Here is a 26,452-nt window from a genome sequence, read left to right as displayed (position 1 = left end):
ACCTGTCATCAGTCACCTGTGGCTTCATTAGTTTGAAAGTAAAGAAGAAAGCTTTGCGAACCAGATGCCAACTACCATATATACTTACTGATAAGCCAAAACTGATTTTGGGGATGTATTTTGCGACCTAAAGTTTTCAGCTTATCCATGAATATACTGTTTATAGTATTTACATTAGAACACATATTGCAGAAAATAGAAAGCTGGTTCTTTTTTGGTTGATGATAGTTACTGGGATGGTATAAATGTAAAAATCCCCAAAAATCTGGGACCAGCAAATGTCACTGAGGAATGTATGATTCTACCTTTTACTTAAATGCTATGTAAATCCAATAGTCCATGTAGCCATGTTCAGATTCAACATAAAGTATAAGAATACACATGCTGTTCTTCTCACTACAGCAAACTTAACCATTAATCTGCTGCCCTTCACAATAGGAAGTCCAATTGTGTCTGTGTTAATGGCAAAATCAGAATAATAGAAAAGCACTAACTATATAAGTGAGTATCACAGATGTTAACATAATAAATCAAATGTTTGACTATTATATCAATGTCAACATTGTGATTTTCCCACAATAATTTTTCCCATTCTCAAATTTATATGAGAAAGAAAAAGTACTTATTAATTGAACAGTGGTAAATAGGTATAGCTGTTTCTAGCCATATTCCCCAGTGTATGTATTTTGACCATATTGAAAACAGAGGGAGGAGAAGGAAATTAAGTTTGTGAGCAGTTATTCATGCATTCAGACTCGATGTAGAGAGATAGGGAAACATGAGAATTTTGACAATAGTATGCCCTGCCTTTCTTAGGGCAATTTGTTAACCCTAGTTATTGTATTCTTATTTATCACACCCCAATTACTAAAACATTGCTTGCTCTCTTTCCCTTCATCACTTCATTTTGAAAAAAAGGAATGATAAAATAGTATGCAGTTGCAATTTTAGCTGAATGGATTAGAAATATGAAAGGAAGAATACAGATTCAAATGGTTAGGAGGAATAAGTTCATAATTTACTATCATTCCCATTCAGTTAGCTAATACATTGAACTGATATCAGAAACCGTTCTTGATATTCTAAAAGAGTCAGTGGAATGAAACCGTTGACTCTGATACATGAAAATAATATTGTAGGAAGTCAAGATTGAAATTGTAATAATAATTTAACACAATGCTACATAATTCTCAGTGGAGAATAGTCTGCTGTTTGGGGAAGCAATGAAAAGGGCAAGAAGCCAAAACACAATATTTGGGTTGAATATGAGGCCCTCTATTGACAAAGGATATATTCTACCAAAAGACAGAGTCATTGCCATTCATCAAAGTTTATATACCATTATAATTCATCTTTGTTCATTTTTGTAACTCAGCAAAATTCTATATTTCTGTTGCTTTACATTTATTTTTGAAATCTTGCATGCATTTTCCAGATCTTCGGTATAGGGAGAGAAAAAGTTGCCTTAAAGTAAAGTGCATGTTGTTTTTAGCCATCCTGCTGTGATAATAAAGTAATGTGGTTTAGCAACTCTTTGTTGAGGTACTCTTTTTTGCTAACAACTTTCAAGGTTTCCTCTGGATTTGTGACATAATGCCTTCACCTTTTTGATTTAAAGACCACCTACCAGGCAACAGCATTCTCACTGGTATTGCTTCCATCTAGAACAGGTTTTGTTTTCTTAGAAATTTGGTGGAGTAGAATTTATTATATTGTGCGACTCACAGTATATGCACAACATTATGATTTTTATGGTGCTAATTAGATGCTTTTGTTAATATAAAACTAAGTGAAAATTGGGCCACAGTATTAAAATTCTACTTCTACATCTCTTGAATATAAGATTTTAAGGATATAAAATTGGCTACACAAAAGTAATTGCTTAGTTTGATTTAATGAAGTTCTTAGATGCTCTTCTAACCTTTTGTTTTCCTATGGCGGCTTATGTTGTAAAACAGTAATAATTAGTCCCAAGTTATGTTTAAACACCATGAACAATATCATTTGGAACACCGTGAAATAAACGGGCTGTTGTATTTAATCTCATGTCTAAGTATCCATTTAACATGCCTTTTTATAAATGTTAATATTTCAGCTTGTGTAAAGCTAGTTTTTTCAGAGTTCTTCCTGGAAAGTGAAGAAACATAGAGATTTTATATGGAGTCAAAGCATCAACAGGTTTCTCCTGTTTGGTTGATATCAGACCCATCTTTCTCTATGCCCCTCCCTTCCTCTCTCCCTCCCTCCCTCTCTTTTTATGAGAAAAAATGTTAAGTACAGTTTTGTTGTCCTGTAATAAATTTCATTATGACCTTTATGTGAAGCTTATTTTATATATGGTACAAAATTTTAAGATGTTTCTGAAAGCCATAATAAATTGATTGCACCTTTATAGAAACTGATCTTTATCTGGCCCAAGAGTTTTGTCATGTGAGCCACATGAGGATTCATTCATTAGTCTGAGGGCTGCAACACTGAATTTGTTTTATATATTAATACAATAGTCTCTAGTGAGTTCAAAAATCTTTATCAAATTTGTACCCTAATTCAATAACAACTTTAGGTAGCATACAACATTAAAAACAGAGGAGAACAAGAAACAGCAAAAAGGAAAAATAAAAAAAAGCATCTACAAGGGACAAAACACCCACCTATACACACCCCCAGACAGATATTAAAAATGTATCATGGGTTGTTCTTAAACTTTTCTTCTTAGTAGCAAAGTTCAAACTGGCAAACTGGAGGGCTACCAAGATGGCAAAGGATCTTGAAACCAAGCCCTACTAGTAATGGTTTAAGGGGAGATGAAAGAGGACAAATTTCAAGCCTCAGAACAGTTTCTTGGGAACAGTGAAATATGGAAAATAAGTTTCCTTTCTATTTGGGATATTAGTTCCTGGTGGGCACTTTCACACAGATGAAGGAATGGTCAATTCTCCTCTGTCTCAGCATCTGTTATGGCGTATAAGAACAGGCGGACATATAGTCTTGAAGGACAATGCTGTTTATGAAAGAAAACCTGAGATCCTAACTATACAGACTAATCCTTAATGGTGCCAGAAGATCTGTGTAAGCCCAAGATGTACTGTGTAATTGCCATTGTCAATCTCTTCCTAGAATGGTTTCTACAGCCCAGACTGCAGGTTTGTGTAGCAATCAGCAACTTGGCTTTCCCAAACATTGGCCTTGAGACCTACAAATTTTGTTTCAAGCCACAGAAAACATCTTGGAGAGCTAGGAGTGATCCATGGGCCATGAGTTTGCAACCCCTGATCAAGCCTGTCTCTTAAGAATCCAAGCTTGAAGGCTGAGTAATATAGGCAGTCCTTGACTTACCACCATTAATTCAGTGACTGTTCAAAGTTACATCAGTGCTGAACGAATGGTGGTTATAACTGATTCTTGGATTTCTGCTTGTACTGCCATCCCCACAGCCATGTGATTGTGTTCTGCATGCTTGACAGTTGGTTCACACAACTGGTTGTAGTGCCTCTGATCACATGATTGCCCTTTGTGACTTTCCCTGTCTGCTTCCCCAGAAACTCAATGGGGGAAGCTAGCAGGGAAGGCTGCAAGTTGATGGGGTAAGTCTCTCTCATCCACATGCCCTCTTCCACCCTTCTAGGCTGACATCACACTGGTTATTCACAAACCCCTGCATCCCCTCCCTAAGCCTCATTGTGCCAAGGTCTCAGCCACCTCTTTATTCCAAGCAGTAACCTAAACTTTGGATGGACTGTGCATCAACTCAACAGGGACAACCCACACTTCCCTCTGAAATCTGTTGCTAAGTGAGGAGGTTGTTAAGTGAGTTGTGCACAATTTTTCAAACTTTTTTTGCAGCTTTCATCCTGCAATGATACTTTAACATGATTAAGCAACACCTGCTTATCCTCTGGAAGTACTTGATAGGTGGATAAAAATATCAAATCCAGTGTTAAATATCTGGCTGATTGTATGATGAACTCCAATAATAATTATAAACTACCAACAAGAAAAATAGCATGTTACTGGAGCTCTTTGAAATCAAACCATATTTTTTCAAATATTTTGAAAACAAGTACAATTTTGCCTGGCTCTGTAGCATATTTCTTTAAAATACAAATATGTAACAAATTGTGTGGATTTTTTTTTCACATGGAGATTAGATGTACCTTAGAGACAATGTTTATTTTGCAGATAAGTATGGCTGGTTTTAACCAGTGTTTCTTCTACATCTCTAATGGCATTTACTTCCTATTTTGTTTTTAATGTTGTTTCTGAAAGAATGCTTTACCAGATGTTAAATTCAAAATTATCAATAAAAAATTGTTAGTAAAGGATTAGAGTATTTATTAAGGGATTTTTCAACATTGGTTCTATTAATTGCCTTAGACCGAGTATCTTGAATTATGCCATTTATATGTAATTGACAGCATTTGACATCACAAATATAAATGTGGTAGCAACCACAAGGGTTGCTATTTTATGTGCCATCCTCTTGTGTGAATATTGGAATTATATGTTTAGACATAGCACTTTCTAGGAAATCTTCATAAAAATAGTGGTGGTAAATAACAAATAACTGATGGAAATATATTGAAGATTCCTAAAGAACATGTCCTGTTCAGACATTTTAATCAGGCTCATAAAGCACAAAATATTGATCTTTTCAGAACAAGATATAAACTGACTTTGAAGTTAATTATAAAATGTGTGTTCCATAACTACTTTTTAAGATACAAGGTGAGTTTTTTTAGCTATGGCCCATAGGCTTCCTCCAGATTTTATTGACTATTCTAAATAATACTAATAGCAAAAATAGTTAATATACACCATCATTAATCAACAACATTATTTTCTTCACACTTTCTTATTTTGATAGTGTAGGCTTATAAAATTACAATTTGAAAAATGTTTCAGAAATCTTTAAAAAATGCTTGTTCTCTTTGTTTCGCTTTTCTCAGGATGGTGTATGATTTGTTAGCAAGAAAGTTATTATTTGCAAACCTATTGGTTACTCCTGTTACACTGCATTTACTTAATCTATGATATAAGCTTCTACAAGATCTTATAAATAGTTTAAAATAAAGATATTTCTTTGACATGCATTTAATACATCTATTTTTAGATAAGTGATAGCAAGGTAGATTTGATTGACACCTCAGCTAGAACAGAGGCTATGAACACTTGTTACCAACAATTTACTTGACAAGCACTGGACTATGCAATGATTCTCTTAAGTGCTGCAGTCTTCAGAAACAGATTGTGTTTTCTGCTACAGATGAATTCATAAATAAGTCATAAAAGAACTGGTGAGAAATAAACTGTCTTTTTGCGCTGAATGTTGATCTCCAGACAAACTTTAAAACACACATAAGCATGAAAACTAAAAATGCTAACACTTACAGATAGTAAATTTTCTTTCTTGTTTCCTGCTTAATAACATTAATGTGATGTTATGACACTGTCAAAAGATAAATCATTATCAGAGTGAAATAATGTCAGGCTTTATTTACTCTTACCATCCTATAAATTTAGCTCATTTTTAATTTTCTTTTCTTCCTAGATAATATTGTAAGCCAGTAGTGCTCACTAGCAAACATATTAATGTACTAAGAGAGTGTATGTATGTATGTATGTGTGGGTGTAGATAGGTAGAATTGCTTTCATTAGTAGAATTAGGAGAGATATTATTTTGTCTTCCTCTATTATTTTTTTTTTAAAAAAATCTTTTTCAAAAAAATTTGTTTTGTCAAGAAATTAGTGTGGTCACAGAAACTGTGAAGAAAAAGAACAAAGAAAATTTTGTGAGAAAAGAAAAACCACAACAATAAACAAAGGGCTACAACCATTGTTTAGAGAAAGTTACTATAAATCAAGCATCCTTAACCTGATTCTTTTGGAATCCCCAGTCAGCCTTGGCATTTGTAAGAAATAAGCAACAGAAATTCACTTCACATTGAAATCTTTTAGTTCACATTTTAAAAAGCCACATAAATCTGATAGCATAAATATATGACTGGTAGCATATATTTAAAGGATCAAAAGATAGATAAACAGATAGGATTGTTATTAGTAGTATGAGGTACTACTATTGTGATGAGATGATGGATATATTTATGCACCCTGTTTGAGCCGTGAGACAGTTTTTTTTAATTTAGTAAAAAAAATGAAGGACATATCAGGGTAGACCTTGGACCATACTTGAAATTGTTTTGAACTTCTGCTCCCATGAAATTTTTATCAATTCTGTTATAGTTCTGTTCTCAGTGGTTATATCAAAGAAAAAAAGGTAAAGAAGTGGTTTCTCATTCGGGGGCAAATGCTCTGGGAACTGAGCCAAAATTATAGTTAGTTCATCTGTAATATCCTTGAAAATCAAATTAATAGGTGAAAAATTTCAAATTCCAGGCAACCTTAATGTGCCTCTGCAGAGACAGAGCTGCTGTCTGGCTCATTTGACCATAACACCCCTTATGCTATGATTTCTTTACAGACAAGAAGCCAAATTTTGTAATGTGATATGCTAACATTATGGCAAAAAAATGGATTGAGTTTTCAGTTGGCACAAAAAAATGTCCCAGCTCTTGTTTAAACTACTATTAGGGTGGAATGTTTGAAGTCAACAGACGTCTGCTTTTAGCAGAGTTAAGGAGATAGAAACAGATGTGAAGCTTAGGGCTAAACCAGACATGACATGCAATCATTTATATTTTTTCCCTTTACACATTTTTAACCCCTAGAAGCCTCACAAAGCTCTGGATGTGTTGGAAAAAATGACAGAGTTAAAAGGTTGTTTAAATCTTTCCATTGTTTTTATTCTATTCGAAAGAGGATATTCTAGACTAGCTTCTTCACCATGCAGAAAAATAATCTGTATTCATCTCCACACAACTCTGATGAAATATTTCTTAAAGTCGCATATTACCAATTACAGGTCCCTTTATTAGATGTCATAGAAACTTATTAAAAATTTAATCCTTCAAAAAGTGCTTTTTTGTGCATCTGATTTTAATTTACCATATATACTCGCAGATAACCTGAGAAGTTTTTTTATGCCAAAAGACATCCCCTAAATGGGATTTGGCTTATATGTTTGCAGGCTTATCTACAAGCATATATGTTAGATTTTTCTGTAATCTTTTTCAATGTACTCATATTTTCTGTGTATATTCACATATAAGCCCATCTGCATATATGTAGACCTTCATATCTTGAACCAAAATAGCATGAAAAATGTGCCATCTGCAGATAAGCCAGTTGTGAAAATTAAAACACAACTAAAATTTTAAGGATTGGATTATCTGCAGATGGCACATTATTCATGGAAGTTTGGTTAAAAATATGAAAGTTGGCTTATTTATGGATAAATATATACGTGAATATATATGGTACCCACAGAGAAAACCTCTTTGCTCTGACTCATAGGCGTTTTTGGACTGCTTTTGTTTGTTTGTAAAAGCTACTATGACTTCTATTTTGAACTTTAATTATTCTATTGCCAGTGGCTTGTTTTAGAATGTTGCTTCTCTTGCTAGACACAGATTCATAATATTGTAGTTGTAGAAGAGAAAAGCTGAATTGAAATAAGATGCTATATATTTGAGTTGCAAAAATCTAGGCAGCCATTATTGTTTTGCTGCCAATTAATGCACATTCAATGTTTACAGAGGCTTACTTATTTTCTTATTTATTTGATAATCTCTAAATGAATGTACAAAACAAAAATGGATATGTTGTCTTTTTCATAGGAATTGTGCTGATATTTAACATTATGACATATATTTAAATTAGTGGATCTTACAGAATTTTGGTAGATGGAGTACTTGGGTTGGAAAGGAAAACTACCAAAGTAATAAGATTATATGCTAGAGTGGGGAGCATTTTAAAAAAAATCATAGAAGAAGGCATTAACAAAATCACTCTCATCCTGTTGCCAACAAAACTGTATGCCTGGCTCCATATAGTCTAAAAGACAAACTTATTGTAAGGTGCTTTACCTAGATCAGGGGTGTCAAACTCAATTTCACTGAGGGCCGCATCAGCATTGCGGTTGCCTTCAGGGGCCCGGGTGGGTGTGGCCCGGGTGGGTGTGGCCTACTGGGTGGGTGTGGATGGAGTAGGTGTGGCCTACTGGGTGGATGTGGCCAGTTCTACATTGTTCACGTCAAGGGTGCCTGTGGGAGCCTGGGCAGGAGTGGGACAGATCTGAGGGTCTCTGGCAGAAGGGGGTGAGACCAGGGCAAGTGGCAAGGCATGGTCCACTGGAGGAGCCTCACTGTTCTTCTCAGCCCATGCAGGTGGGGGGCCTGGATGGTGGCATGGGCTGCCCGAAGCCCTGGGCAGCAGAGGTCAAACACCAAGCCTGGTCCTCGAGCACCTGCGGCACCAAGCTGTTTCCAGACGGCCTTCTGGAGTTAAGACTGAATATGTTTCAGCATAGATGGCCACCATAAAATTGTACATTGGCTCCCGGCTGGCCTGGGCCAGGGCCAAGGCAGCGGGGGCCGTTCCCTCACTGTTTCCAGGATGGCTTCGCGGGCCACATGAAGCCACTTTGCGGGCCACATCCAGCCCCTGGGCCTTGTGTTTGACATGTCTGACCTAGATCATAAGTATCTGAAGAACCAAGATATATCAAGACCCTTATGCTGATTTTGCAGGAATTCTTTACAAATGTGGTTGCTGGAATTATTTTTGGACAACCATGTAGAGAAGACAATAAGAAATAATCTGCTACACTGAAGCAACTTGGAGAACAAAATTAGTCCACAAATGGCTGTTGCCAAATATATAAAATTTAATTAAGCTGTGATCCATCAAGGCATCAGTTATCTTTCCAGCTAAGAGTGTGCTTATAATGGAGCTTTGTTTTGTTCGTTACTTAAGGAGGTATAGCCTCAGGCCATATTTTGATGTAATTCCAATATATTTAGTGCAGGCTTTCCTAGTTTGATGCTCTCAATATATTTTGAATTCAGCTTCCATTATTTCAGCCAATATTGCCTTTGAGATTATGGGGGTTTATATCCAATAATGTAGAGGGCATCTGGTTGAGGAAACTGTTAATAGTACAAAATAATTGTCTTCTACTGATGATTTCTCACTCAGTGTTTGCTCTTTAACACATGTCCTGGGAAACTGCTAGAGTTGCTAATATAATATAATAATAGAATATAATAATAGAATAAAATACCCAGAACATCTATTATATTTAGCAAGAATGATGGATTCTTTTAGTTTAGGACTCTTGATTTTTCAGATGAAAGCATTTTTTATTTAATAATAATAATGATGATTATTATTATGATGATAAAGTTGGAAGGGACCTTGGAGGTCATCTAGTCCAACCCCCTGCTCAGGCAGGAAACCCTATACCATTTCGGACAAATGGCTGTCCAGTTTCTTCTTAAAAACTTCCAGTGTTGGCGCATTCACCGCTTCTGGAGGCAGGTTGTTCCACTGGTTAATTGTTCTAACTGTCAGGAAGTTTCTCAGCTTGTCAGCTTGGTGTCGTCTGCAAATTTGATGAGTTCCCCATCCATCCCCTCGTCCAGATCATTGATGAAGATATTGAAGAGCACCGGGTCCAGAACAGAGCCCTGGGGCACCCCACTACACACTTCCCTCCTTTAAATAAACCTATAATAATACTTGTATTAGGAGATGAACTTGAAAGAAACCTTACATATTAATAGCTTGTTATTGGAAAACTGTGTAATAGTATAATCTTAACAATAAAGATTTCTTTTATTTGATCTGAAATTTAATAATAAGTTCCATTGTACACCAAGTCAGTGATGTAATGTTTATATACCAGATGATAAACAACTTATTATGAGAAACTTTTAGTGCCAGACAGGAGATGACCTGCACAAGTGCACATAAAATAAATCACAAATTGAAAAGAGGTTTCATCATTATATTGAAGAATTTGTTCATGATTTTAAAAATGATGTTATTGTCTACTAGGTGAAGGAAAGCAAGATTTTAAGTGCTACTTCTCTATTTTTCCTAACATTCAGCCTACCCTTCCTTTTTTTCCTTCATGTTTTCTCTTTTAATTTATGTGAATTTATACAAAATAAAATAAAATGTAACAAACATCAAAAAACAAAAAAGAACACAAACATGGTAAAATACTTTAAAAAAAAATAAATTGAATTTTAAATATAGTAAATTTAGCCCACACAAAATAATATTGATAGGTCTTTCCTCTGTTTAATTAAATGCTGGAGATTCTTGAAAATCCAATTTTCATTGTAAATATCAAATCCACTTAATAAACATAAAGTTAAAAAACATTATCAAGGGATCTTCTAATAATTTAACCTGCACCCTATCAAAAGTCATTTCTGTATCCAAAGAAACCAACTGCGATTTAAAATATTTTTCTGAATCACTAATTTCTGAATACCAGGGCAAGAAGCTTAGAAGATTTATTAATCAGGATTACTATATCACTGGTGGATTTTGAAATGCAACTAATGTTTATTCCACTCATTATTCTAAATAAAAAAACTCTTGTCAGGTGAGGGAACATGAGTTTCTGGTTGGTTACTTGTTTTTAAAAAACAGCTTTAGGATTTTAGCAAAAATGCATCTCCATTTGAAAGGCTACAACTATCTTTTGAAATTCCAAAAGCTCCAAAGATGAGATGACCTTGCATGCAAAAATGATTCTATGTGTCAAAAAAAAAATCATTATATTTTCTTTCTATTCAGCTGATCCTACTGATTGGGATAGAAATTTGTCTTCAAGAGGACTTTGTATTGATTAGTACCAAAATCAATTTAATAAACAGATTTAATCTCCAATTTGTACTACTCTAACTATAATGAAAACATCCCATGTATGAATTTTTCCATAAATACCAGTATATACTGGCCTGCCTTGACATTATAGACTTACATTCACACATATCTGAATATAAAGTGCAGTAAGAAATTTTGTGTGCCTCTAAAAATTTAATAAATAAAGCATTGTTTATACTTGCCTTCAATTATAAAGTCTTTTTAGAGCACTTCTATTAATCTATTCTTTCTTTACAGGCTTTCTCTAACTTTATGTTGAATGCATTTTTTTTCCTTTTTTTCCTTTGCTTTTTCGTGTCTCCTTTTCCCCCCTTTAAGGTCTGTATATTGTTTTAAATATATTATTGAATTATTTATAGTTTGTTTATAATCAATACGCTTTTGATTAGAAAGTACAATTAAAATGTATTAAATAATAATCGTATTTGATTTAGTCTTTCTCTTTATTCCCTTAGTATATGATATGCTAAGATAGTAAATGGCACTACAGCAGGGGTGTCAAACTGCCGGCCCACAGGCCGGATGTGTCACGAGGAAACCGTACCCACTCCATTGCCAGCAATAGGGAAAAAGTTCTGATACGTCGCAAGACGTCATGTGACGTCACGAGTTTGACATGTCTGCACTACAGTATCACTCTGTTATAAATGCTTTTGTTGCTCATTTCTCCTAATGGCTTCTGCCCTTGGGTTATAAATTTGCTAGTGCCTAGTCATAAATATATTAGCCATGTATCTGAATCCTTAGGCAAATACAGACAGCCTCATGCCTTCAAGGTCTTTACAATTATAAAACACACAATGACTTCCTGTGTTGGCTGACATTGATGATGATTCCAATCCACAATATCTACTAAAGCAACTTTTCTCCCACCTCCAGATTCTTGAAGTACAGATTTTGAAGTTCAAGGCTGGAGGGGTTCAGATATGGGAGTGCTGCCTTAGAACATTGTTGGACTGATGGTCTACCAAGAACTCTAAAAAAAATGTTTCTAAACCATCAGATGATGTCAAGTTAATGTTGAATTGAATTGAACGAGAACACTAACTCAGGGGGCCCCAACCTCCAGTCCGTGGACTGGTACCGGGCCACGGCATGCCAGCAACCAGGCCACACAAAGAAGCAAAGCCCCATTTGCAGGATGCAAGCAGCACACAAAATCACACCCCCTCTGGTCCACAGAAAAACCTCTCTCCACGTAACCGGTCCTGGTGCCCAAAAAATTAGGGACCTCTGTTATAACTGATATGAAGAATACGAAGAATATTGATGCATTGCTTTAGTCGACCACTTTATTATTTAATTTATTGTTTGCTACTATATTAGACCATTCAGTGGAAATTAGAAACATTCTAATGAGTTCCTTGTCAGTCTCCTACGGTATTAGCTGAACATTTTAACATTCAAAATACTGATTCTTTATTCAGGAACTGACTGACTCAGCAGAACACTCACAGACATGACAGATACATTTTTATATTAGTTTCCCTATTACAGATAAGAATGTAGAATATCTATCTACAGAAATAAATAAGGGCTAAAGCCTATGTATAGGTTGTCTGTTCCAGATTTTAAACCATGTTCAAGTCAGCCATTTTTAACATAAAGATTGCTCCTAGTGTAAAAACCGCTGGTTCCTACTTTCCTCCTACAAGCTTACTCATGTATAAATAATTTATCCCATGAAGTGTGAAATCCTGCTCCCTTTTTCTGAAGCAAGCAGCAAATATATTTATTACTACTGATATTTATAATAATCTAATAATAAACTTTCTCTTCCCAGTATTTCTTTGCACACGTACTTTGGTTGTTTTTGAAAAATAGGATGGATAGCACCTAGGAGAGATTTATATTTGAATACCATACTTGAGAAATGAACCGATTAAGAAAAGGAATAATGTATGAATAGAGCCTTGGAAGGCTTGTCTGCTTTTGGAACAATGATTTGTTTAACATCCTGCAAACACAAAGAATTAGTGCCTAGAAAAACACACACACACACACACACACACACACACACACACACACACACACACAGAGAGAGAGAGAGAGAGAGAGAGAGAGAGAGAGAGAGAGAGAGAGAGAGAGAGAGAGAGAGAGAGAGAGAGAGACTGCCGTAAAGCTCAGTATAACATGTTCTCATTCATAATTCTGTTTTCTTATCATTTGGAAGAGGCTTTCAAATGTGTTTTGTTTAAGAATTTTTCACTGCTAGTAACATGTTGATGGCTTATTTTCTGTTTCTTTAACATTGTCCTTGGATCCTCCTCCCTAAATGTTGATATAGTACTTAGTATTTAGTGGCATTTAGTTGATACTTTTTTGATCCTCTAAGCCAGGGGTCCTCAACCTTGGCAACTTTAAGACTTGTGTACTTCAACTCCCAGAATTCCTCAGCCAGCTTAAAGTCTTAAAGTTGCCAAAGTTGAGGACCCCTGCTCTAAGCCTCAGCTTAGACTCAGAGTAATGTAATGAGTGTTCTATAAAGGAATTGTAGTACAATTGGAATTGTTTTGGTTCTGGGTTTTTGTTTCTTCATTTTGTTAAATCATAAATCAATCTAAGAATTGCTTTGGCTTCTGCTTCATAAAATCTTTTATATAATGAAGTACTTGTTCATATACAATTGGGTACAGAGCAGAACTCAACTCTCTTTTTATGATTACTAAGTTCTCTCTGACTCTGCCATAATATTTTAGTGGCAAAACTGCTAAAGCTATGGTGAATACCAAAATAGAAAAAAAAAAAACAGGGCTTTTTTTTGTCATAGATCGCCCAGAATGGAGTTCCGACACCTTTTTGGGATGGAACCTTGTAGGGTAGGCAAGGCGGGTTGTATGAAGTGTGTGAGTTCCGGCACTTTTTTTTTTTTTTTTTTTACAAAAAAAGCAGTGAAAAAAACACTGTGTACCATAAACTTGGTTTAGCAAAAAATATACTTCCCCTTCCCCCGAACCCTAGAGAAATATCTCAGCTTCTTCTGTGTGCATAATATCACCATATCCACTTGTATATAAAAATGTACAAAATGTCATTATCATTGTCCAGAGTGCTGGGCGAAGACCATGCCCAATAAGTAAAAATTTGAATAGATGACTGTTTGAACAGTTTAGAAATTTAAAAACTTCAGTACAATCCTATCATAAACCTCTTATCTGAGGACTGAATCATGTTTAAAATATAATACCTTGAATGAGTTGCAAAGTGATGGTTTGATACTGGATGTGGAGTCCTGAGAACTCGTAAAACCATCAAATTACTGTCATTAACTTTATATAATCCCAAAGGGATAGGTTGAATGGAATTATTGGTATATGAAAGAGAATCCTCCCCCCCCCCCAAATATTAATTAGCTTGGGTCTCGTTGGCATGAGAAAGCCATTTACCAATGTAAATACACTCTGGATCTTTTGCAGTATTCAGTGCCATGGCTACAAACTGGTGCTCTGATGATGGCTTTGGAGAATTTAAGTATGTGCATACACAATTTCTAATCTTTGTAAACTTATAATGGAAATCTCAATTATTCAGTTACATCCAACTAATCTATAATGTGTACTAGTAGATTAATATCTAATATTGAGTTTATCTAAAAAGACCCAGTCAAAGAAGCTAAAAGCTCTGCAAAAAAATCTTGGTTCAGATGCTTAGAGAAATATATGAGTTTGAAAGACTATGGCATGATAATAAGCAATAAAATGATAGCATATTGTTTTTTAGAGAATTCATCTTCCGGGAAAAATACATTGTTTATAGTGATTTGTTAATGTGCCTTGTTCAAGGAACAGTAGATTTGTGAATTGGTCTGGGCACATTTTATCTTTGAGTTACTATTGTTAATCAGAAATCTAAAAATATCATAGAAAATGAATGTTGCAAAGAAGAATTATAAATATTGTTGTTTTGCATGCAAAAGCAAAACGAACAAAATTTAAGTGTGTTTATAATTAGATAGAAATGTGATTTATTAAAAACTCTCTCTCTCTCTCTCTCTCTCTCTTTCACACACACACACACACACACACACACACACACACACACACACATATGACAGAAAGGCAAACATTGGAAATCTGAATGGCCAGAGGTTGTTTTTTTTTGTCTTTTACTGACTTGAGTGTGTAGCTACAAAGATCCAATTTTTCTTGGAGATATAGAGCTGGCAAGGATTCTTATGCAATTGCCAGAGGATCTTCTCTTAGCTGTATAATTCACAAAAAAAGTTTGCTTCTCCTCATGCTTACTAGAAAGTAGTACCAAGTGTGGAGACCAGAAGGTTTATGGCCTGCTAATAATCAGTTCATATATTAATGCTAGTAATGAATGAATGCTTAGTTTCTATTAACTGAAAATTTTGTAAGATATTAAATAATAAGATACAAACATTCTTACAGTTGTTTGCTTGCAGATGTTTCATTACCAACTAGGTAACATCATCAATATACTGTGAGGTAACTAGGACACTGAGAGCATTCTAAATCAAGCTAAATCCAAAAAGTCTAGGGCACCGGTGTCAAACTCAATCGAGTCACATGACATATCATGACATATTGCGACATTATTTGCCTTTGCGGAGCCGGGATGGCCTGACACATCCAGACCGTGGGCCGCCAGTTTGACACCCCTGTTCTAGGGACTTCCTGTAAACTTGGCATTCAGTTGGTTCAAGTCAGCTGATCAATAATCAGCTGATAATTGGCTAATAATCAGCCAATACGAATCAGCCATCAATAAAGACATAGAGATAAACCATATGTATACCCCATTCAAGAGACAATAGAAATGCTAATAAGAAAACAAAAGGGCCAGGACACATGTCCAACAAGCAGGAATTAACACCAGACAAACAAACAGGCAGAAATCAATACCCTAATCAAGGAACTACTAAAGGAAAAACCACACCCCCACCAACACTGGCAGGGCAAGCTACTGAATATCAGTAGGGAGAAAACCCCACACTCACTAGTACTGATGCTATTACTTAATGGTAATTAAATGGCTGCAAGCAAACAATCAAATTCAGAGAGCACTATAGACTCCACAGCAACAATTGTTTTCAGAAATGTACATCACCAGTCAACCAAGCAGAAATAAAGATTACATCAAGCTCTTGGCCAAGTTGTAAAATATTTCTATTGAGCTTTATCAGGTAGACAAATCTGGGACTTTTGTGACTATTTTTTGACAGAAATTTATTTTATAATCATAAAGCTTTCATTTTTTCTTCCCCAGCAAAAGCAAAATCTAAATGTGGTTCCACTTTCTTCCCATGTTCCAGTGGAATTCATTGTATCATTGGCCGTTTCCGGTGCAATGGTTTTGAGGATTGTCCTGATGGCAGTGATGAAGAAAATTGTAGTAAGTATCTACTACTTAAAGGAGCAAGTTTTATTTTTTAAATACACATACAGTATATTAATCATTTATCCCTTATATGATATTTGTTGCCTGCTTTTGCTATCGAGAAACTGTTGCTGCTGCATTTTGAATGCAAGTTTAAATCTGAAAACTTTCTCCAGTAAGTGTAACATCCTGAGAGTTGCATAGACTCATGAAGGCTATATAGTTATTCAATTAATTCTGGCATATAATTTTTGTCTCTTTTAGCTGCTTTTAAAATGCAGTGTTGTGATCAACTTTGTAAGGCACTTACAACTGATTTTTTTTTTTCAAGATTAAGGTTAGAAAGAGCAGGTGAAGATCAGAACAAGCATCCCTAATGAATAAAAAGTGCATTTAAAAAAAAGTTGTTGCAGGTTGCTCTCTATGTTATTGTGCTGTTATGTTTATTTTTTGTTGTTGTTATCTTTCATCCTAGTTTAGATTTAAGATTTCATATATCTACAAGTGCAAAATGTGTTAACGTTGCTTTTTGACCTTATCAATAATATATATTGCTTAGCTTTCCAGATTCACTACAAGCACGGGAAAGCTCTTTTCTGTCCTTTGCATCATCTCTACCATTGCCTGAAGGCTATGTCTAAAAGAAATATTGCATTAAGGTTGATAAATATTGAAAACTCTCCGTTGGAAGACTTGATTAATTTCATTTATATTCTTTTGTTATCTCAGTATGGTTGGAGGTAGGGGTGGGTTCTCCTATTTTTATCCCACAGAAATAATCCTGTTAGGTAAATTGGGATGGGAATCCAGTGAACTTGAGGACAAGGTTTGAATCCCCTCTTCCCTATCCAAGTCCAGTGTGTCAGCTACATTTTACTGGGAAGAATCCAATAAAATGAAAGCCATTTAACACATTGAATGTAATAATACTACAACATTTGCATCTAAATTCCAATAAAAGTATGAAATCTTTTTGTGGAAGCTCTGTATGTAATAAACACGGTAAACAGAATTAGGAAAACTGATGGAAACATGAAACACCTGTTATTTAATGGGGAACTGATACAGAAAGCAAGGCTTCCAGCTGTTAGCTCTCCAGTTCCAATGAATTCTTAAGATGAGGTTAGCATACTATCATGATTTTTTTAGTTACAGCCTTCTCTCATTTTCTGATAAGGAGGAAGTTACAAAAGAAAAACTTTCATTGCTATGTTCTTTCCTGCAGCTAGTTATAAAAGTTATATTTGTGCAGGTGGTTGAATAGATCTCATAATGCTGTGCCCTAAATAATTGTGCACTGCAGCTGTAAGGGGGGAAAAGGTAGAGTGGTTGACTGTGATTTAGTCACATTTAATATTTTGGTGACAGAATCTCTTGCTAAAGGAGAGCACAGAGTTGCTTCTTTAAAAAAACATTAGATGACAGTACTTTTTTTTTTTTGTAAGTTAACAAGAGGAACCAAGAGTTCTGCAGTAATCTTTAGTGGATGTGTGAAACATTCCACAACTCATTTCAACTTCAGTACGGTTGTTCTATATGGTCAGGATGTTCTCACCATTCTGGTAGTGTTCTGAGTGTCTCCATTTTGAACTTATACAGTACAATATAATATCTCCATTGCTCTGTTTTTTATCAGCAATATTACTATGACAGCTATACCATATTATACCATATTATGAAATATACTTCTGAAGGGTCAGAACATACTTTCCCTTCATTTGTATTCATGAAACCTTTTTCCAATGACTTTTAGCTTCAGCTGCTTTGATTCATGGATGTTCTCTAATAAGTTTATTACTATTTGCAAATATGGTTTATTTTTACGCTGTCAGGTACTAGAAAATGCCATATGATTGGATTGGTTAACAAATACAATTAATTAAAAACCAAGAGTCTGTGGAACTAACAATTACAACATTGAAGTGCCTCTGCTTACAATCTGTGAGGACAGTGAGTATTGAGTGAAAGTTTTAAGGTAAAAGTTATAAAGCTGTCATAAAACTAATAACTAAAAAAACCTATAGGTTAACAAAAATTAAATATTAGTTAAAATTCAGGAGATGAGTAAAATATAGTGAGATAATATACTACCCAAGGAAAAATAAAATTAAAATTAAATTGAGCAATTTAAGGTACAAAATTGACAACTAGAGACAGCAATATAATAGTTGGGCATGTGTCACACCTGCTTAACTGGCAATCAATATCTGGTGAATGTTATATGCTTGTAAAGCTTGACTGCTTTTTAAGTTAGGTTTTTAAGAGAGACAGAGAAGAGTAGGATGATGTTAATTTGATCTGATGTAAGTTTGAGCTGTGTAACCTGGTAATTTGGTAAATAGTAGAAGAATAACAGTACTGTGCATGTTTCTGTAAAATGAACAGGGAAAGGAGCAGGGCAAGCTATTTCAAGCTTAAAACATTTTCGTACCCTTTTGAATGCAGAGCAAATGTCCTGACTGCATACCCAGCAATCTGAGTTTAAATCATCTGGAATTTGAAACACTTTGCTATCCTCAGTAATAGTTCCTTACATCTCTCATTTTACCATTCATTCATTCATTCATTCATTCATTCATTTACTTATTTTGCAGTTTCCAGAGCCAAAGTCAGAAGCGAGGGTGGAATCATAGTTAGCCCATGGTCCACAAAACTCATGGGTCAGTTGAATCATTTGGCCCAGATTCAGAGTGACACAGTTTCAGGAGCATAAGAGTTAAGATTTCAGCGTGGGTGAGCAATTGTTTCGAATGAGGGATACCAGACTAGCAGTGGATCTTAAATATATGCCATGCTGGTGAAACTAATGAAAACTGGGAATGCCCTTGACATGTAAGGAGGCATGTCAAATACCACTGATGTGTTCTCTGACAGTAGGCACAGCTGCTTCTGATGACTGCCAGGTGAATCAACCTCAGATGTTTGAATTTTCTGAGCTTCTTCAGGCCAATCCAGAACAGACTCCTCAAAGTCCTCTAAGTTAGACCTGGTCATGACAGAAGCTTCCAGAAGAGAAAGAAAAAAATGGGGATAGGGACACAAACCTGGGGTTTGACAAATCTTCAGGGGTAACAGGTATCTCTTCTTACGAAAGGTCCATTACATTGAAGTTTTGTGGTTCCAGTATAGGTAAAAATAAAAATTGCTATTACTGAATATTTTGCTTTCCAAAAAACCAAATTGAATAGTAAATCAGTTTTTGTCTGATGTTGTCTGCATGAAGTGTCAGTTTCCTAAGCACAATAATTGTATAATGGAAAATTCACTTCTCCTGAAACTTGAAATAATTTCACGCATTTGACATATACTAAGATAAATAACGACATGGAGGATGAAAACAGAAAACAACTTTCCATCTTATTTCTTTCTATATTAAAAGATGTGATCTACTTTTCTATGAAGCAATGTCAATCTCAGAATGCTTCTATAAGACCAAGATGTCCTGCTTTGGAATCGGGCTGCATCGCTTAACAATCCTAAAACTGCAGGAACTTTGAAGGCTGTTAAAGGGCCCAGGCCATATTGCTTGCTAGTGTTTCAATTCTATATATTGCCAAACAAATTATATAGGTTAGTCACAAAAAGAGTCATTACAGATTAACATTTAAAATATTTATTATATTCAATGTGGAAGCTATCACATGTAGAATTAGGATCTCCTCTACAGATAACTGTACTATAAGCTTGGAGAGTGGCTTTTCATTGAGATCAAGAGTGAGTAGAAGAGAACAGTGGCTGTTTACCACTGCTATACACATCTTTCTGGAAAGCCAGTTTAGTGTAATTGTTAAGACATCAGCCTAGAAACCAAGAGACTGTGAGACTGGCTGACTTTGGGTGAATCAGACCTTCTCAACCCTAGGAAAAAGACAGTGGTAAAACACTTCCAAAATCTTGCCAAGAAAAGAAGGGACTTATCCAGACTGTCACCAGGAGTCAAGACTGACTTGAAGGTGCGCGGATACATACATCTTTGTAGCCCCCGAACAGCTGAAATGTTTTCACTCTAGGAGAAAGTGGTATGAATGCATATGTGCCTCTATATACAAAAGAAAATGCTAATATAAATTCAGCCTTTGGACTGTTTTAAAGCAGACTTAAACTAGTATGGAAGAATATAATATATGGTTTTCCATATATAGTTGGAATGGGTGCTTAGTTGCATAATTTCCCATTCTTCAGTAGGAAATTGTTCTATATTTAAAATTCCTCTTATGGCTCTTTTAGCTAAGACTTTGGTTTAATAGTTATCAAACATGCCTTGGATTTTTGAAGTATATCACCATACAGTTCTTACTTGGAGGCATTAGTCTTTCTGAAGTCTTTTAACCATAGCATTTATCTTTAAATCATTTTACAGACAAAAAGTACCTTTCTTTTTACTAAATCACTATCTAACACAACTTAAGACATCTATTTCTAGAGGTTACAGATTTAGCATCACACATCATTTACACATTCAACTCACTGACACATTTCTACATCAAGGTTTGTCTTAACAGGTCTGTCTGAATCACGTGCAAGTAAGAAGGAAGTGTGCTATTAATATCAAATAGAACCTGGGCCTTCAGTATCTTCCTCCTTTTACAGTTTTATGAATACGTATTCATGTATCCACTTACACAATGACTTTCTTCAGTATTTTCTTAACTTCTGTGTCATTTTCCAGAGGTCTACCTTAAACAACAAGGAATTTATGTCTCTAATGCTCTTAAGCTTATTCTTTCTGGCTCAGAGTTCCCCTGAAACAATATCCCTAGAAACTGTGGTTACAGTTAGGGTCAAGTATGAGGTTGCTTTCTGTCAAATTACCTTTTTGTCTTTTCACAGAAATATTTCATTTGCCAAATCCTTTAGACATTTTCTATCTTTGATTCATTAATACACGAGCCAAATTAGACTGTCCTCTCACAATTCATCTGCTTCTAAACTGTGATACTGGATGCACTACTGTGTTCGGGAGAAAGAAAAATCTCTCAGCTAACAATTTAAAGCACAGATGGTATAGAAGTGCTCTTGGGAATAATGTCTATCAAAGAGATATTGCAAGTTTGAATAAAATATGCTTTTGTTTCCACAGCAGCAAATCCTTTGCTGTGTTCTACTGACCGGTTTCACTGTAGGAATGGCCTGTGCATTGATAAAAGCTTTATGTGTGACAATCAAAATAACTGCCAGGACAACAGTGACGAAGAAAGCTGTGGAAACTCTCATGGTAAGTATGAAATTTAAAACATAGTTTTCACATTTAATTAACATTGTGCCATTGGTGGGTGTTTTTTTTTTGTTTTGTTTTGTTTTTGGCCTATATTGGAACTGTGAAGTCTTTTGTATTATACAAATAGCATTAAGAAGTTTCTGAACAGGGAAGTCTTGTATATCTGCATTATTTTTAATTTAATTTCTAAAATGGGTATGTCCAGCCCACAGGCCACATGCAGCCCCACAAGATCATAACAAAATGCAATTCAGTGGTGAAAAAACTAAGGTTATACATTTAGGCAAGAAAAACCAAATGCACAGGTATAGTATAGGTGGTACCTTGCTCAATAGTAGTAACTGTGAGTGGGATCTTGGAGTCCTAGTGGACAATCACTTAAATATGGGCCAGAGGTTTGCTGCAGCTGCCAAAAAAGCCAATGCAGTGCTAGGCTGTATTAACAGAGGGATAGAATCAAGATCACGTGAAGTGTTAATACCACTTTACAATGCCTTGGTAAGGCCACTTAGGTCACCATGATGTAAAAAAGATGTTGAGACTCTAGAAAGAGTACAGAGAAGAGCAACAAAGATAATTAGGGAGGTGGAGGCTAAATCATATAAGGAATGGTTGCTGGAATTGGATATGTCTAGTTTAATGAAGAAAAGGACGAGGGGTGACATGATAGCAGTGTTTCAATATCTCAGGGGTTGCCACAAAGAAGAGGGAGTCAAGCTATTCTCCAAAGCACCTGAGGGCAGGACAAGAAGCAATGGATGGAAACTAATCAAAGAAAGAAGCAACCTAGAATTAAGGAGAAATTTTCTGACAGTTAGAACAATTAATCAATGGAATAACCTGCCTCCAGAAGCTGTGAATGCTCCAACACTGGAAGTTTTTAAGAAGAGACTGGACAGCCATTTGTCTGAAATGATATAGGGTTTCCTGCCTGAGCAGGGGGTTGGACTAGATGACCTCAAAGGTCCCTTCCAATATTGTTGTTATTATTATTATTATTTACAGTAACTATATTATTTATATGTGGCCCAAGAAAATTCCTCTTCACTCAATATGGCCTTGGTAAGCCAAAAGGTTGGAAAGCCATGTTGTAAAGTATGGGGTGATTGCTTTGGGGAGAAAAGACAACCTTAAATAATTTTTGATTATGATTGTTATAGTTTGGGGTCAGTAGATTTTATGTATCCCTTTTTAAAAGTAAAATATATACCCTTTTTGAAAACAGTAACAATTGTAGCTGCAAGGACTACAAGAGTTGAGGTAAGATGGGTGGTCTATAATTTTATATATAAAAAAACAAATAAATAAATAAATTGACATTCTTCTTATCCTAGCAATACTTAAAGGAATAATAAAATACCTCCGTTTGTAGAAGTAATATACTGTATTGTAGTCCTGGATATGTTTGTTTTTATAGCATTTTAGCAGTTTTGTAAGTGTTACAGGTAGGGAGATTACAAAATGTTCCAGTTTCAAACATCAGTTTCAAGTATATCAGAGTTGATCAGCATTCATGGTTATAGGTATTGTTAGCTCAGAGACTTGATGTGAGTGGAAAACGCCTGGAAAGAACTGGGGATTTCATACATACTGTACAATCATACTGAGAAAGAAATGAGAAAATGGAAAGTTTGGAATTTGAAAGGAGAGGACAAGATGCAGTCTTATTAATTTTGCACACAAGATACAGAAATGCCCAGATTTATATGGATTCTTCTCTATCATTCTGAAAAATAACCACTGCCTATTTTTTATTGCGGACAGAAATATATCGACATTTTCGAACAATCTTATAACAAGATGATTTTTAATTTACTAAAGGTCTAGTTTAAGATCTTGAACTTGATTATCTAGTATTTGATTTTATGTAGCACAGGATTTAAAAAAGAGTTTAAATTCTAGCTAGTCTAACTTTTTTCCAGTTAGAGTACACAGCTTAAGAGATTTATATTACCTCCATTTATATAGACAATCAGATTCTTATATCTATACACAAAGGTTTATACACAAAGTTTGATACAGTAAAGGGCAATGATAAGAAGGAAGCTTATTCCATAACTTCTTAAATAACTAAATAAATATTTATATCATTCTGACAAGTGATTGAAATCTTAATAGCAATAGCATTTAGACTTATATATCGTTTCACAGTGCTTTACAGCCCTCTCTAAGTGGTTTACAGAGTCAGCCTATTACCCACAACAATCTGGGTCCTCATTTTACTGACCTTGGAAGGATGGAAGACTTAGTCAACCTTGAGCTGGTGAGAATCGAACTGCTGGCAGTGAACAGTGAGTTAGCCTGCAGCACTGCATTCTAGCCACTGCCCCACCATGGCTCCTTTATTAAGAATAAATGATATAAGGATAAAGGATAAATTAAATAATATCTTCCTCTATTCCAAGCCCTTTATTTATTTAGGCTACATTGTAATGCTAGACGATATACACTATTAAAAAAATTAAATATACAGACAAAAGGGCAACAGGCACTGAGATAAAATCTTCCAACAGTATCTAACAAGAACCATTTTAATCACAAAGAGTCCAGTGTCAACTCTTAACATCAAGCTTAGGCAATGAGCCATGTTAAGGACTCTCTTAAACAAGGTCATGTTGGGTCCAAAAAAATCTGTAGGGTGGCATTGTTCCAGAAACCGGGGGCTGCAACAAAGAAAGTATATTTTCTAGGTCCCATTAGATAACATTGTTTAATGGATGGGACCTGGAGTATGTTGACTCTGCCTGACGACAGAATGGACAGAAACTATAGCATACAGATGTCGGATAGTACAATTGTTTTGCTTAGGTTTTTTTAAAAGTAGTTTTCAATATAGTAATCAGTGCTAAATGTAAAGGAAGATAATTATTATAACCTTGCAAAGATAATTTTATGAGTATTTTGAAAATCCACCCCTCGCTCATCCCAGCATAGATTGTGGAGGCAACATAAGAATTTGTTATAAAAATGAAACCATTCAATTAGTATAGGAATTTAGATTTCTATTTGTGGTTTGTACCGTTGTATTATGAATAAATTATAATCACATTTCCTAGGAATTATTAACAATAAATCAATGAGCTTAAATAAATCAATTATTAGCTTAAAAATCAATGAGATGCTATGGAAAGAACAGTTTCTGTCTCTATGGAATCTTTCAGTTATTGCTACTTTTACTGCAAGAATATACTAATGACAGTTACTTGAATGGATACCGTTTCAATGTCACTTACTTTTCTCATTTTTACTTTTCTCTAATATATACTGCTCAAAAAAATAAAGGGAGCACAAACATATAGGATCCTATACGTTCGTGTTCCCTTTATTTTTGTGAGCAGTATATTAACAATGTCCTTTCTAATTTCTAATTTTGTTTTGCCTAAAACAAAATATTCTTTTCGGAAGAATATATCACAGCTCAGAAGTAGATATTTTACTGCCTTTTATTAATAAATCATATTTTATGTTACTTTTGGACATATATTATTAGATAATACATTCCAAAAAGCCCCTCTGTTATATCCTACAGATGATTTTATTTAGAAAGAATCTTTATACTTGGTGTCATATTTGGGAGATAGGTTAAACTATTATACATTTCTATTTTTCACTTTCTTTTTTCAAATCTATTTATCTGTAAAATATTTTTGCATTATCTTGGGATTCTCTTTGTCTTCCCAAGAACCTCACATTATACTTTCAAACTGTTTCCTTAATCTTATCATGTATTCAATAACTACATCCTGATGTCTTGGATATTTACCAAATGTAGATTATTTTAAAACAATCTTTCAAATAAACACTATAACAAGATGCTATTATAACTTTTTCTGGTGGGATTCTATGTGTATATGTTTCTTAAAAACACTTATTTCGTTCTTTTGGTTACGGTAAACACATTTTAATTTTATTGTCTTGTATGTTCCTTAACTGACTGATTCTTGCAATCTGCTGAGGCATGGTAACATCTCAATAAAGCTATTATTAGTTTAAGGGAAGCATTGTTGATCTTCAAGCCTCATTAATTGTTGTTTTACATTTTTTGTTACTATGCATTTTCCTCTTGATTAGCTTCTTATTTTTCTCCTCAATTTTTTTCTCAAATTTGTCTGCGCTATTAAACCTATTGTTCTACTGAGACTGCTCTCTCATCTCCACTGTCAATCTTCTGTTTATAATAAAACTTCAATTCCGTAAGGTAGAAGAGATAAAATGATCCATTAAAAGATATACAGTATGATGGCATTTGAGCCAGTAGTTGTCTGGGCTCCTGCTAATAGGAAAAAAAATATCAGATAAGGCTTTGTAAAGCGCCACCAAGTGAAATGCATATTATTTGGTTAGGTAAGTCATTCTGCTTTTATTTCCAATTTGGTTTCACAAATGCACTGGAAGTTTCCTATCTCTGACATCAACATTGTGCTTTCAATCTGAAATATTCTTCCCTCCTATTACTCATGGGTTCACTGTTTGTGATCATGCTTTATCATAACAGAGATGAAATAAAAAATCATAATGATTATATAAAGCCTTTTTTATCCTAAACCTTGGCCATTTAAATACCAGTTCCTTCCCTCCCTCCCTTGTTACTGCCCATCTTATTCTTTATCAAACTATAATAACATAATGGATAAAGGTCCTCTAATGGATTAGTAATTACTAAATAGTTGGAAGCAAAGAATAGAAAAACAAGCAGAAACCTTACAAAAAGTAAGACTGGCTTATAGTCTATTTTCACCCTCACTGAGGTATACCAATTAGAGTGGTTTTTTTCAAAATATCTTTTCCACTTGGACAAATATAAAGGTAGTCCTCATTTAATGACTGAATGAAATTATAATGGACTCTCCAAAAGGTTAATTATGACCCTATTCCAGTGTTTTGATGGTGGCTTGGCAATTGACTCACCTTTATGGCTAGTTGCAGTGTTCTCCAGTCATGTGACCACAATTTGCAATGTTTTTTGCTGGTTTCTGGCAAAAAGCATCCATAAGAGATAATGGATTTGCTTAATGACTGCTATGTATCCTTAACAACCACTGTATTTACTTAATGACTGCTGTAAAAAAAGTCATAAAATTGGATCAGTCATGA

The 26,452-nt window shown here is 34.9% G+C and overlaps 1 protein-coding gene across 2 annotated transcripts in view; it reads left to right on the top strand.

Moving 5' to 3' along the window:
- LDLRAD3 (low density lipoprotein receptor class A domain containing 3) overlaps positions 1 to 26,452 on the top strand; it is a 94,632-nt gene that overhangs the window by 10,160 nt on the left and 58,020 nt on the right. For both annotated transcript variants that reach the window (XM_039321698.1, XM_039321697.1), the window contains exons 3-4: positions 16,030 to 16,155; positions 21,221 to 21,355. In XM_039321698.1, the coding sequence (XP_039177632.1) occupies positions 16,030 to 16,155; positions 21,221 to 21,355 (261 nt within the window). The remainder of the gene's footprint in view (positions 1 to 16,029; positions 16,156 to 21,220; positions 21,356 to 26,452) is intronic.

Source organism: Crotalus tigris, unplaced genomic scaffold, assembly GCF_016545835.1.
Source record: "Crotalus tigris isolate CLP2741 ecotype Arizona unplaced genomic scaffold, ASM1654583v1 scf7180000023809.187372, whole genome shotgun sequence".
Lineage (NCBI taxonomy): Eukaryota > Metazoa > Chordata > Lepidosauria > Squamata > Viperidae > Crotalus > Crotalus tigris.
The sequence above is the reverse complement of the archived record's forward strand: the minus strand, read 5'-3'. Positions and strand labels throughout refer to the sequence as shown.